Source organism: Melospiza melodia, chromosome 29 (genome assembly GCF_035770615.1).
Source record: "Melospiza melodia melodia isolate bMelMel2 chromosome 29, bMelMel2.pri, whole genome shotgun sequence".
NCBI classification, from domain to species: Eukaryota; Metazoa; Chordata; class Aves; order Passeriformes; family Passerellidae; genus Melospiza; species Melospiza melodia.
The window spans coordinates 1,244,275-1,258,183 of NC_086222.1; the positions used below are offsets into that span (position 1 = coordinate 1,244,275).

Consider the following 13,909-nt stretch of genomic DNA (forward strand, 5'->3'; position numbering starts at 1 on the left):
TCAGCCTCCCGAGCCTTCCTCCTGCAGGATTATTTTACTCAGCCACCCCCCAGACCTAAACAAACACCCACAGCAACCCCAAACACCGGCGAGTTTCTCTAGTAAACGTAAACTTTATTTCATTCAAGGCAAAGCTAACTAAACCTCTACAGTGCAAAGATGTGCTGTAAGTCATCACAGAGCCCGGCGCACACCCCCCTGTGCTTACCCCCAGCTTCCCCCACGCAGCTCCACCTGTGCTTGGACACACACACGTGTCTGTGGCAGCACACACCTCAGGGTGCCCCCGCAGCCCCCACAAAGCCCTGGGGACAGCAGGGACCCCGCAGGTGCTGGCACAAGCCCCCAGGGCAGCCCGCTCCCCCGGAGCACCCGTGTGAGCGCGGGGTCGCATTCCCAAAAGTGCTTTAGTGGCCGTTTCCCAGCGAGCCACAGGAGTAATCTGTAGCAGGCTTCACAGAGCTCGGGAAAGCTCCATGGAGGCTCCCAGACCATCCTGCGTGGCTCGACAAAAAGGCCAGGATCGAAGCTTTATTATTTATTATTGTAGTAACCCATGCATAGTGCAGCATTGCATATCCGGCGGGAAGTGGAGCCGCGTCCACGCGCCGGCTAAAAAAGGCCCAACAGGTCAGGACAGCTAAAAATAGTCTTTAAAAAACTCCCTCCGTCGCCTCCTCGCTGTCCTCCCCCGCGGGAGGGCTCCTCAGGGCAGGCTGGGGTCTCTCGGGGTGGCTGGGAGGTCTCGGGCTCCTCCCAGGTGGTGCTGGTGGTGTCACAACACCTGGCACGTCACAACACCTGGCACAGGGCACAACACCTGGCACAGGGCACAACACCTGGTGCATCACAACACCTGGCACAGGGCACAACACCTGGTGCGTCACAACACCTGGTGCATCACAACACCTGGCACAGGGCACAACACCTGGTGCGTCACAACACCTGGCACAGGGCACAACACCTGGTGCATCACAACACCTGGCACAGGGCACAACACCTGGCACAGGGCACAACACCTGGTGCATCACAACACCTGGCACAGGGCACAACACCTGGTGCGTCACAACACCTGGCACAGGGCACAACACCTGGCACAGGGCACAACACCTGGTGCATCACAACACCTGGCACAGGGCACAACACCTGGCACGTCACAACACCTGGTGCATCACAACACCTGGCACAGGGCACAACACCTGGCACAGGACACAACACCTGGCGCATCACAACACCTGGCGCATCACAACACCTGGCGCATCACAACACCCGGCACAGGGCACAACACCTGGCACAGGGTGGCACCTTCCACCAGGGGCTGTGCAGAGCCGCGCAGGGTGCCCCATCCCTCCTCAGAGGTAGCTCAGACTGTCCCCAGCATGCAGGTGGGGACACTGAAGCACAGATTGGGTCCTACAGACCCTCAGGGAGAAGATCAGGTCCTGACTCCCACTTGCCTGTCTTATCAACAGCCAAGGGACTGTCCCCTGTGCCCCAGTGCCTGTGCCCTGCCCTGAGCACACAGCCCTGCTCCAATGGGTGTCCCCAGGCCCAGCCTGGGCTGACCAGCCCGCTGTGCTCCAGCATCTCCAGAGAAAGTAGCACCCAGCCTTTCCTTGTCACCTTGGCCACCAAATCCTCACCTGCTCCCACTGCAGCACCTCTGCCAGGGCACCCCACAGCAAGCTCTGCTGAGAATCCCAATTTACTGTGAGGCCAGGGGAGCTGCCTGTCCTGCTGTGTCACTGTCAGACACCCACAAATTGGAGAAATAATAAGGGAACAAATCATGTTTTAAAGGAAATTGTCAAGCTCAGATGTAGCTTGCCCACTTTGTGTCTTACGTCCTGTGAGTCCACTCACCCCTCAGAGCCAAGGAAACCTCACACCCACCCCGTGAGGTAGAGCAGTATTTTTGTCCCCATTTTACAGACGGGGAAACTGAGGCATGGAGAGGCAGAGCAACTTGCCCAGGGTTGCCCAACGGGTCGGTGGCACAGCCCCAGCCCGGCTCCCCTGGCCTGGGCTCGGCTGTGCTCCCTCCCTGCCGCGGTGAAAGGGAAACACGATTGGCTGCTTTCCCCTGGAATCTCACACAGAAACATCCACGTAACGAGCTCAGCCTTGGCACCGGCATCAAAAGCACCGAGCTCCAGAGAGAGGGGAGGGAGCAGCACCAAGCTGGATGGCTGCCTGGGGAGAAGCCCCCTGCCCCCAGGGATGCCCTGGGACACGGGCACCTGCCCAGCCGTGCCGTGGGAGGGGGGCACCGAGGCACAGCCAGGGCCCTGTCGCTGATTTGGTTCTCCGGTGTGCTTATCACAGCCCTGCATCCTCCCTGCTTCCCCCCTCGCCATCTGCACGGCCGGCTCTGAGCATCCTCCTCCAGAAACCGCTCCCAGCCACCCCAGCTCAGCACCCAGCGGGCCCCGGTGCCAGCACCCGGCCCTGGCACGGCACCCACCCTGCCCGGCACCCTCTTGCCTGTGCTCAACCCAGCAGCCTCCCAGTGCGAGTCCGCGAGAAGCTCCCAGTTCCCCCGGCAGCCGCAGCCCTGTCGGAGAAGCAGTGCAGGTTGCAGGCACGTGTGTAATCGAAACATGTCTCAAGCGCTGGCAGTTCGGAAAGAAAACAAAAGGGGAAGGCCGGTCCCGTGCCCGGGCTGCCGCGGCGGGGCGAGGCGGGCGCGGGGCGCCGCTGCTCCGTTCATGCCTTTGGTGGAGCTTTTTGTTCCGCCTTGGAGCCGGCCAGGCCGTTCTCGGTGTTGTCGTTCCCTGACGAGCTCACCAGACACTCCTTCCTGCAGGGGGAGAGTGCATGGGCAGCTGAGAGCGCCCCGAGCCCGGCCCTGAGAATCCCCCAACCCTGAGAGCCCCCCGAGTCCAGCCCCAAGAGCCCCCAGGTCTACCCTGAGAATCCTCCAAGCCCAGCCTTGAGAGCCCCGAGAGCCTGATCCCGAGAGCCTCTTGAGCCCGGTCCTGAGAGCCCCCCAAAGCCTGGACCCGAGAAACCCCCAAATCTGACCCCAAGAATCCCCCAAGCCTGGCCCCAAGAGCCCCCCGGGCCCATCCCTGAGAGCCCCCTGAGCCTGGACCCAAGAGCCCCCAAGTCTGACCCTGAGAATCCCCCAAGCCCAGCCCTGAGAGCCCCCTGAGCCCGGCCCCCGCACCCCGACCCCTCCCCAACTCACTTCCCGTCCTGCATCTTCTTGATGATGAACAGCACCACCCTCTTGATGAGCATGAAGAGGATGAGGAGGCCGATGAGCCCCCCCACCACGCTCAGGATGATGACGGTCACAGTGTTGTCCGTCTCCACCACTGCGGGAGAGAAGGTGCTGAGGGGGCTCGGGAGGGGAGCAGGGAGCTCCCAGCTGGACATCCCACCCCAAAAACCCAAAACCTCATCCCCACAAGGCTTCCAGGGATGCCACCCACCACAACCACGAACCACGGGGCATTGCCACCAGCCCAGGGCCAACCATGCCGGCACTCACTCTTGTGCACCACGGTGAGGAAGATGGTGGCGTTCTGCTCGGCGTTCCTCTCCTTGGGGTTCTTGACGTAGCAGGTGTACTTGCCAGCATCGCTGAACTCCACGCCGTTCAGCACGATGGAGATGTTGTTGTCCTTCTTGGTGGTGGAGCCCACAAACTCCACCCGCGGGTTGTGCCACACCAGGGTGGGCTCCGTGGTCTTGGCCTTTATCTTGCCGTGGTAAATCTGCAGGGGCAGGGGGCAGGATCAGCTGGGTGAGGGAAAGGCTCACGCTCTCCTGGTGGTGCCCAGGCTCAGCTCTGCCCACACGGACACCCCCACCAAATGTCCCATTGCGCCCCGTTAAAGCAGGAATGGCCGTGGAGAGGAACCTGATGCACATCCTGGTGGGGAGCAGCAGATCCTGCCCTGAAGAAATGGAACAGACCATGCAAAAAATGGGAGATCCCCAGAGAAAGTGAGCTCCTTTGATGGCCAGAGCTGCTCCAAACCAGCCCTCCTGCTGAGGAATTGAGGAGCCAAATATTCCCAGCAGGAAGCAAATCTATACAGAACCTTTCATATTTCAAAGCAAGCCAAGGAGGAGGAAATGAACCATATTTTGCCCTAAGTGCAGATTTGCACCTGGACAGCCAATTTATGAAAACAAATGAGCCTGTGGGCAGCAGCGGATCTAGAACAGCTTTGTGCCAAAAGCACGATGTTCTGGGGTATTTGAGTCACCCCTTGGCACAGCCTTGTTCCCCCCAGAGCTGGAGACACGGAGAGAAGGACATCCTGCACGAGGAGAAAGGGAACTGTGAGAACTTCAGTGCTAGCTGCGCTGGGGAAGCACAACGGGAGCTGCCAGGGAAGCAGAGGCAGAGCCCGGAGAGCCACCCACCAGCTCTGTCGTGTTGAAATACCATTTGAAGACCAGGTCCTGGAAGCCTATGCAGGTGGCGAAGGTGCAGGGCAGCAGGACATTGGAGTTATTCAGAGCTGTCACCGTGTTGGTTTTCCCCACCGACACCTCCAGGGCGAAGGCGATGGCCAGGACGTGCAAACCTGGCAGGGAGAGGGGAGCAGAGAGTGAGGGCAAGGCTTTGCCACCCCTCGTTCCCTTTGGCACACCCGGCTGCCACGGCAGGAGCCTGTCCCCAGCTCTAGAAGGGCTCGGTGACAGAGGGGACCCGCAGGGACAGGGGCTGGGTCACCCTCAGAGACAGCGCGGGTTCAAAGTAACCAGAATATCCCCACGAAGAAAGCGAGCAAATGAGAGCCCTGATTTGCATGTTATCCACAGGCCTCAGCTGGACCTTGAAGGGGGAGAAAAAAGCCAAGGCGAAGCAGAGCTCTGTTCCTCAGGCGGGAGCTGGAGCAGCAATTAGCGAGGCTGTCCTGGCCGCCTGCCACCCACTGCCCTGCCCTGCCCTCGGGAGCAGCCCCCACGTCCAGCTGAGAGAGCCCTGGCTCCCTCCGGAGCTGCCTGATGACCTTCAAAGTGCAGGAGGCAGCTGTCCTGCTCCTCCTCAGCTCCTCTGAGCAGGGAGAGAGGGGCAGGGAGAGAGGGGCAGGGAGAGAGGGGCAGGGAGAGGAGCAGGGATAGAGGGGCAGGGATAGAGGGGCAGGGAGAGAGGGGCAGGGAGAGAGGGGCAGGGAGACAGGAGCAGCGAGAGGAGCAGAGATAGAGGGGCAGGGAGAGAGGAGCAGAGAGGGGCAGGCAGAGGGGCAGGGAGAGAGGGGCAGGGATAGAGGGGCAGGGAGAGAGGGGCAGGGAGACAGGAGCAGGGATAGAGGGGCAGGGAGAGAGGAGCAGGGATAGAGGGGCAGGTAGGAGCCCAGCTGCAGCTGAGCACTCCTGGGTGCAGGGCCTGGCATTGCACGGGGCTGGGCCACCGCTGTCCCCACAGATCATTTCTGGGAGCACAGGGATGCTCTGGTCCTGGCCAGAGGAGCAGCCCCGCTACCCATCCCCATCCCAGCGCTGCCCTGTCCTGTTTGTGTGATGTGACATGGCTAAGATGTGGCACGGCCCAGCAAAGCGCTGTCCTCCCCTTCCCCAGACCTCAGCCAGCCCTGCAGAGCTTCCCCTGGGCACAAAACCCAGGGGTCGCAGCTTTTCCCAGGGCTGCAGGGCGACCCCCAGCTGCCCCAACAGCTCAGCTCGGACACGCTGCCCTCTGTCAGGATTCTCCTCTCTCCGCAGCCGCCTCAGCTGCTGATTTATTCTCCCACACAAGCCGGTGCTAACAACTCCCCAGGCACGTCGCAGCCGGAGCCAAGCCCGAGAGCCCTGCATCCTGGGCTGCGGGCCCTGCTGCAGTGCTGCATTGCAAGCACTGCAGGCGAGGAGTTATTTAACTTTACACGGGAGCACTCCTCATTCTGCTCGGCAGGCAGGGAGTGGTTCCCGGCAGATGGAATCTCCTGCAGCTCCTAGAGCGGCCCTGGGGGTGCTGCAGAGGGGAATTCACGGGCAGGAGTGTCCCAGGGGACAGGAGCTGTGCCCCTGGAGCAGGAGTTGGCAGGGGGACGCCTGGCTCTGCAGGTACCTCTGAGGCTGCAGCGCGCTGCAAGCGGGCACTGGCAGTAAAGATGATTCCTTGCAGCTTGCAACACTTTAAAACCTGTCTGCCACCCTAAGAATGTAACCTGAATTGAACGCGTGGGGTAAATCGAGGCTGACCTTGCTCCTGTCATCCTGTGCTCCCAGGAAGACAAAGCTGATATGTTACCACTAAATAAAGCACCGAGGAAAACACGCTGGAGGAGCAGCGCCACACACCAGCTCTCAGCGCTGCCTTTCCAACCCCTCCCAAAGCTGCTGCGCTTTGCACCACCAGACCCCCAACCCTCAGGGCCACTCTCCTGGGGGCTCCAGGCTCCATCCCATGCCTGCAGGCTCCAGCGTTTCCCAGGGAAGCAGGGAGCAGCCACCGCTGCCACCCGAGCCTTGGCTGTCTGCGCTTTGCCCCGGCAGAGGGAGAGCCCCCAGAGCGAGGGGGGCTCCGCGCTCACCCCGGGCTGCCATCTGTGGGAAAGCTGCCCGAGAGAAACTTTCACTGCCCAGAGAAGTCAGCGTGACATGCTGGGGCGGGCAGCAAGCCATGCCTGCCGGGCTGGCCGGGCTCCTCTCCAGCGGGCTCAGAGAGAGGAGCTCCGTGCCCGGCCCGAGCCAGGTGCGCTGTGCTCCGGAGGGGACACACGGCCCACGCCTCTCCCTGGAGGGGCTGTGCCCTGCTCCGTGCTGCAGCCAGCAGCCCGCTGACATTGCCTGCGGAGCACGGCATGCCCAAAACCTACAGAGACACCCGCCCTGCACTCCCTGCCCAGCGCCCTCCCAGCTCCCAGCCCACCTGAGCGGCTTGCGGGACCCTGTTCCCACCTCCGCGCCCTGCACCCCCGAGCCCTGAGTGCTCTCAAGCGTCTCCGAGCCTCTCCTACCACCCCAGTGCCAGCTCAGGCGCTGGCACCCAAATCTTGCAGGGGGTCAGGTACTTACATGGCTTGTTTGTGTCTCCAGCATCCTTTAACTTAAGAACTTTGCCCTCTAAAACGCCTCCCACGGGAGCGCCCCAGCAGCAAGCGCTGCCCAGCCAGCCCTGGGTTGCGGGCCGGGTCGAGGGTGACCCGCGGGAGGAGCAGGAGTGCAGCGGGGGCGTGAGGCTGATGCAGGCGGCCGGAGCCTGCCCCAGGTGTGCAGCGGGGAGGGAACGGCTGCCAGCCCCTCTCTGCGCCCTGTGGCGGGGGATCTCGGGCATCCCCGGCCACAGCGCCGGGCGTCATGCTCCAAGCAGCGGCCCCCGCGGCGGGGACAAGCACATGCGGGCGGTTGTACCAAAGGAACCGTAAGACAATGACCTGTCGGCGGGCGTGCTGGCGCTGAAGCAGTGCACGGGCTCCCCGCGGGCATCCCCCGGTGCCGGGCGGGCAGCAGCGCGGTCCCCGCCGGCCGGGGCTCGGCAGCGGGGCAAAGCGGGGTGCGGCCGCAGTGCTCGCAGGAGAAGCGCCGGCTGCGGGCGGGGCAGGGGCCGGAGCCGGGACTTCGGAGCTGGGGCTCGGCTGCGAAGTCACCTTGGCCGAGTGACTTATCCCCGGCGCTCCGGACCGTCCGTCTGCAGAGCGGAGAGCGGCGTTAGCGGCATCCCCGGGCGCGGCGGGCGGGGCGCGGGGAGGGTGCGGAGCGGGGACCCCCGCCCTGGGCTGAGTCCCCGCCGGGGAGCCGGGGCGGGGGGACACGGGACGCGGGCGGTACCCGGAGGGGTCCCCGCAGCCCTCGGCGCCCCTTACCCAGGAGCGCGGCCAGCAGGCGCGGCGCGGCGCGGCGGCGAGCGGCGGGCGAGCCCGGGGCCATGGCTGCGGCGCGGGGCGGCGCGGAGCGGAGCGGTCCCTGCTGCCCGCAGCGCCCGGCTCTGGCCGCCCCCGCCGAGGGCGAGCGGCGCCGGGCGGGGCCGCGCCGGGCGGGGCTGCGCTGAGCCCTCCTCCGCGCTCCTCCGCGCTCCTCCGCATCCCCCCGCATCCCCCCGCGCTCCTCCGCGCTCCTCCGCATCCCCCCGCGCATCCCCCCGCGCACCCGCCCACCCGGGGATCGGGGATCGGGGAGCGCTCCCCGGGCCGGGGCAGTGACGGCGCCCCTGGGCTCGGCGCTGATGGAGCCGCACCCCGAATCCTGGGAGCAGTTTTGGGCCCCTCGGAAGAAGGACATTGAGGCGCCGGAGTGTGTCAAGAGAAGGGGATGGAGAACCAGCGGGATGAGGAGAGGCCGAGGGAGGTGGGGGGTTTAAACTGGAGGAAAGGAGGCTCGAGGGGACCTTCTCGAAAAGGAGGGTGGAGCCAGGCGGGGGTCGGGCTTTTCTGCCAGGTAACAAATGACAGGACAAAAGGAAGCGGCCTTAAGCTGTGTCAGGGGAGGTTTAGGTTGGATTTTAGGGAAGATTTCTTCACTGGAAGGGTTGTCCAGCCCTGGCACAGGCTGCCAAGGGCAGTGGTGGAGTCACCAACCCTGGAAGAGTTCAAACCATATGGCTGTGCTGACTTTGTTCCCCAAGGATTTTGGGTTCCCAATCCCAATTTTTGGGTTCGAATCCCCATTTTTTGGGTTCAAATCCCAATTTTTTGTGTTTCAAACCCCAATTTTTGGGTCTAAAACCCCAGATTTGGACATTTTGACTCACCCTGGAGCAGCTGGGGCAGGAAATGTGTGGCAGCTTTGTCCTTTCATACCGGAGGCCCGTACAGCCCCAGGTACAGGGCTGAGGTGTAGAGCACTCGAACACACAGTGCTGTCATTGAAACGGCACTCGGGGGTGAAATGTACCTGAAAACACACCCGAGAGTTACCTGAGATACGCCTGAGATACACCTGGGCACACCTGGATACACCTGGGATACACTGGGATTTTGGGGTGGTTTTTGCGGTGCATTTTGGGATGGATTTAGGGATTTTTTTTGGGGTGGATTTTTTGATAGATTTCGAGGGTTTTGGTTTATTGGGGTGTGTTTTGGGTCACTCGCAGAGGAGTAGAAAACGAGGCCCCGTTCATGGCCACGCCTACTCGCTGTCAGGTCCCGCCCCCTGTCCCCAGCCCCACCCTTGGCCATGTGGGTTAGAGATGGCCTTGGCAGTGCCGGGTTGATCGTTGGGCTTGATCTTAGAGGTTTTTCCAACCTCAGCGATTCTGTGGTGGCCTGGAAACGCTGGGCTGGTGTTACCCTGGGCCACCTTGGGAAGAGGCCAAAGTGCCACTAAGGCCGGTGGCTTCCCAGGACAACAAACCAGGACAAGGCTGGGGCTCAGCTCTGCTTTGGGGCGCCTCTGCAGTGTGGCACCAGGTGTGCCTGCCCTTCATCCCTGACACAGACAGCAGACACAGGTGGGATGCAGAGCCAGACCCCGACGGCTGCAGAGAGACCCGCCCGGCGCCAAAGGGAACACCCAGAACTCATTTTTCTCACCGTGCTCTCGTTCCGGGATAATTGGCTGCACAAAGTTCCCATCTCAGCCACCTTTTCTCGCATCCATTAGGCCGCAGGGCTCTCCTAATGGAAGCCCCGGGGCGTGGTGCGGGCAGGCAGAGCCTCACCTCGGTGCCCAGGTCCATTAGCCAGGGAGCTCTGTGCAGAGAGCGGCGTTTGGGGGGGTGACGCATCCCAAAAGAGCCACGGTGGGAAGGAAGGAACAGGAGCAGGAACGGCGCTGGGTTTTCTCTGGGCTGCAGTGACTCAGGGCACAGGTCCTGGCAAAGCTCACCCCAGGGACCAGGCATGGCCTTCCCGAACTGGACTGATTGGGTTTTGGGTGAGAGCAGCTCACCTGCAGGGATGCTGCCTGCACGTCTAAAATGCCACAGCCTGTAACCTTCAGGGCGTCTTACAGCTCCCCATCCCCATCCAGCCCCCTCTGCAGCAGAGAGGAGGGAGAGTGGGAGGCTTTGCAGGGCACGGGGACATCCCAGGGGAGCCTGAGAGGATGCCAGCAGTGCCCGTGGGTTGAGGCGTTAGGGCTGCAGAGCTGGCAGGAGAGGCAGGAAAAATACCGGCGGAGCAGGCAGGGCAGCGCTGGCAGCCGGTGCTGCAGGAGCAGCGTGCTCGGCTCTGCTGATGCAGCAGAAGGTGCCTTGGCGGGCACAGGGATGGATTCGGGGAGGGGAGGGAGTCAGGGAGGGATTCAGGGAGGGGAGGGAGTCAGGGAAGGGATGGATCCAGGGAGGGGATGGATTCAGGAAGAGGATGCACTCAGCAAGGTGATGGATTCAGGGAGGGGATGAATTCAGGGAGGGAATGAATTCAGGGAGAGGATGGACTCAGGGAGGGGATGGATTCAGGGAGGAAATGAATTCAAGGAAGGGATGGATTCAGGGAGTGGATGGATTCAGGGAGGGGATGAATTCAAGAAGGGAATGAATTCAGGGAGAGGATGCACTCAGGGAGCTAATGGATACAGTGAGATGATGGACATAGTGAGGTGATGGATGCAGTGAGATGATGGATGCAGTGAGGTGATGGACACAGGGAGGTGATGGATGCAGGGGGGTGATGGATGCAGGGAGGTGATGGATAAAAGGAGGTGATGGATAAAAGGAGGTGATGGACACAGGGAGGTGATGGACACAAGGAGGTGATGGATACTGAGGTGATGGACACAGGGAGGTGATGGATGCAGGGAGGTGATGGATGCAGTGAGATGATGGATGCAGTGAGGTGATGGACACAGGGAGGTGATGGATGCAGGGGGGTGATGGACACAGGGAGGTGATGAATGCAGGGAGGTGATGGATGCAGTGAGGTGATGGATGCAGGGAGGTGATGGATAAAAGGAGGTGATGGATAAAAGGAGGTGATGGATAAAAGGAGGTGATGGACACAGTGAGGTGATGGATGCAGGGAGGTGATGGACACAGGGAGGTGATGGACACAAGGAGGTGATGGACACTGAGGTGATGGACACAGGGAGGTGATGGATGCAGAGAGGTGATGGATAAAAGGAGGTGATGGACACAAGGCGGTGATGGGCACAGTGAGGTGATGGGCACAGTGAGGTGATGGATGCAGTGAGGTGATGGATGCAGTGAGGTGATGGGCACAGTGAGGGGAGCAGCGCCTCAGGCACTCTGTGAGGACGGGAAGAGCAGCGCAGCGTTTGCTGGAGCATCACTAATGGTGAGAGGGCAGGCAGAGGGATCTTCGGGGTGCAGGGATGCCGGTCACCCCTGCAGAGGTGTCTGAGGGCTGCTGGGGCCAGAGAAACAGGTGAGTTTGAGGCCAGCATTGACATCTCCCTGCTGAGCATGGGCAGCCTGGCACCCGAGGCTGGCAGCGGGACAGTGGCCGTCACCAGCGCCTGATGGAGCTGTCACACTCGGCAGCTCCAGCCGGTCTCCTCGGCCGACTGATCCCGTGAGACAGCTGCCACCGCCGGGGGCCGGGGCAGGGCTCTGCTGTCCCCAGCCCTGCCGGTCGCGGCTGCCCTGGCATTTCGGAGCGCGCAGGTGTCCGGAGTGGGAGCCGCGGTTCCTGCGGCTCAGCGGAAAGCTGTTCTGCTGAGCCCAGCAGCAGGATGCCGTGTCTGGTTTCAGGGAAGGCGAGCACCCTGTGTTCGGACGCTGTCACCTCCCCGGGGACAGGAAGGGGGGCTCAGGGTGCTGCCAGCTGGCTCACAGCCTGCCGGGGGGCGCAGTGTACCCTCAGTCCTTCTCGCCTTGCGCTGGCGGAGCCGGGAGGGTTAAATGCCAGGCTGCTGCTCTCCGAGCAGGGCTCCTGCCTCCCTCCACGTGGCTCCCGACCAGGTAGGGCTGAGCAGAGCGCTTGGGCTGCAGCTCTGGCACCGCTCTGGCCCCGGCTGCCCTGGAGCATCCTGCCAGGCTCTGCCCCCGAGGACAGCCCCAGCCTCCTCCCAGAGCCGCCCGAGGCAGACGATGCTGAGCTCCCGGAGCAGGCAGAGCCCTCCTGCGATGGAGGGGGAGGAGGAGGCGGCAACAGAGCTGGAACGGAGCTTCCCGTCAGCACCTTATGTTTACTGCAAGGTCCTCTGGCTGTGACCTTTGAGAGACGAGGCGGGCTGGCGTCCCGGCGGCCGGCGGTGGGCAGGAGGCGCCGCAGCGATCCGGCTCTGCAGGACTGTCCTGGCTGGGCTGCGAGCTGAGCGAGAGCTCCCGGGCGCAGACTGCGGTGAGTACCTGGCTGCTTCTGCCATCCCAGCGCTCGGCTGCCCGCAGCTCTGCCTCGGAGCGGAGCTTTCCCCTCTCGCCGCGCTGCCGCTGCCTGCTCGCCCCCGCCGGGGGCTTCCCTGCCCTCCGGAGCGCACAGGTTCCTCACCCCCTTCCTTCCTTCCTTCCCTGCTTCCCTCCTTCCACCGGCCCTGGGGAAGAGCGGCCGCGTCCCCCGGCAGCACTGCAGAGCATCTGCAAGGATCGCTGAGGCAGCCCTGCTGTACCCGGGAGAAAGTTTGATCCTGACCCGGCACAGCCCGAGGCCACCCGCACCGGAGCCTCCCAGAGCTGCCCCTCACACCCCAGAGCTGCCCCTCACACCCCTCGCTGCCCCGGAGCCCACTGCCCCAGGCTGTTCCCTTTCCTGTGCCCCTCTATGCAGGGATGTGGCTCTGGACTCCCCCTGAGACACCCCAGCATCCCCTGTGACTGCGCAGGAGCAGGCAGGGGTCCCTGCCGCCTCCCAGCCCCTCTCTTGCTCTTTAACACCTGTAATCCCACCTGGCCTCGGGAAATCTCAGCGTTCCGTAACAGGGAATGTCCATGGTTCTGGAGAACCTGTGAAACCCCAGTGCTGGGGGTTCTGCACTGCCCTCAGTCCCTGCAGTGAGGAGAACCCACCCTTGGTGTGTCCCACGGGGTCTCCTCTGTGATCCCGCTGCTCTTCTCAAGTTTTTTGCCAGGAACATTCCAACGAGCATCCTAAAAGCTCCGAGGGGTCCCCCACCCCCTTTGCCCACGGCTGAAGCTGGTGGGGACAGCCCCACATTGTCCTCGGGGAAGCTGCTCCTCCCTGCACAGCAAAGTTGTTCCAGGGATCGATTTGCTGCACTCCCCGGAGCTGCAGGACTGTGCCAGCAGGACAGTGGAGGCGATTTGGGTGCCCTTCCTCGCAGAGGGAGCGGTGCCACGGGAAGCTGCGAGTTTCCCGCAGCGCTGACCCCATGTTGAGGTGCCCAGGGCGCCGTTCCCAGCAGGGACAGGGACAGGGACAGGGATGGGGACAGGGACACTGGGAGAGCTCATCCCACTGGCACTGCTGCTGAGAATGGTGAGGGGCTGGGGAGGGGGCGGAAAGAGGGGTGTCAGTGCCCCGGGGCAGCCCCTGCCTGTGTGAGGAGTTGGGATGCACCGGTGCTTGGCAGCCCCAGGGAAGGGCAGCAGGGAGAGGCAGGGTGGAGGGCTCTGTCAGAGCTTCCCCCGTGTCTCCACGGCGGCTGAGCTGATGGATGTGCCCATTAGCTGTGCCCCAGTTGTGTCGTGGTGTTCCAGAGCATCCCCACGGCGCTGCTGGACCAGGAGAACGGCCGGGTACGGGTGTCCATCACCCAGGGCGTGCCCTGGGCTCTGCTGGAGCCTCTGAGCCTCACCTGCCACGGGCAGCCACCAGTCCCAGCTCTCTGGGCAGCGCAGTGCAGAGGCTGGCAGGGCACAGGAGGCCCCACAGTGGGTGTGGAGCACCCCTGGCATCCCCCTGGCCACGCTCCCACCCCCAGCCCTGCCGGGGCTCTGTGCCACCCCCCAGGACAGAGCTGTGCACCCTCAGGGTGCCCTGGGCTCCCTCAGCACCCTCAGGGTGCCCTGGGCTCCCTCAGCACCCAAACCACCCCACAGGACCGAGGAACGGGCTCATCCCCCCAGGCAGAGCAGGCCAGGGGCCCGTCCTGCCCCTCCAGGCTGCGGCACAAAAGCATCGAGGGCAAAGTCGGTGTTTTGTTGTTC

The 13,909-nt window shown here is 63.1% G+C and overlaps 1 protein-coding gene across 8 annotated transcripts; it reads right to left on the bottom strand.

The window, feature by feature from the left end:
* Nucleotides 1-93: 93 nt before the first annotated feature.
* Nucleotides 94-7,833, bottom strand: SCN4B (sodium voltage-gated channel beta subunit 4). Of its 8 annotated transcripts, none has more exons than XM_063178428.1 (7): nucleotides 7,770-7,833; nucleotides 4,381-4,544; nucleotides 3,497-3,722; nucleotides 3,191-3,320; nucleotides 1,219-2,800; nucleotides 946-1,019; nucleotides 94-801 (listed from the first exon to the last, which is right to left on the bottom strand). In XM_063178428.1, the coding sequence occupies exons 1-5, from the start codon at nucleotides 7,831-7,833 to the stop codon at nucleotides 2,707-2,709; spliced, it is 678 nt and encodes a 225-aa protein (XP_063034498.1). In that variant the 3' UTR covers nucleotides 94-801; nucleotides 946-1,019; nucleotides 1,219-2,706. The 8 variants fall into 8 exon arrangements, with proteins under 8 accessions (XP_063034498.1, XP_063034494.1, XP_063034492.1 ...); XM_063178424.1 differs by lacking the exon at nucleotides 7,770-7,833 and adding an exon at nucleotides 6,982-7,240 and having other exon boundaries at nucleotides 1,236-2,800; XM_063178422.1 differs by lacking the exon at nucleotides 7,770-7,833 and adding an exon at nucleotides 6,982-7,240.
* Nucleotides 7,834-13,909: the final 6,076 nt, after the last annotated feature.

Coding starts and splice junctions, on each gene's coding strand:
- SCN4B (XM_063178424.1), bottom strand. CDS start 7,240: ATGCCCGAGATCCCCCGCCACAGGGCGCAGAGAGGGGCTGGCAGCCGT. Junction 3,723..4,380: donor ATTTCAACACGACAGAGCTG/GTGGGTGGCTCT, acceptor CTGCCCCTGCAG/ATTTACCACGGCAAGATAAA. Junction 2,801..3,190: donor AAGAAGATGCAGGACGGGAA/GTGAGTTGGGGA, acceptor CTCCCCCTGCAG/GAAGGAGTGTCTGGTGAGCT.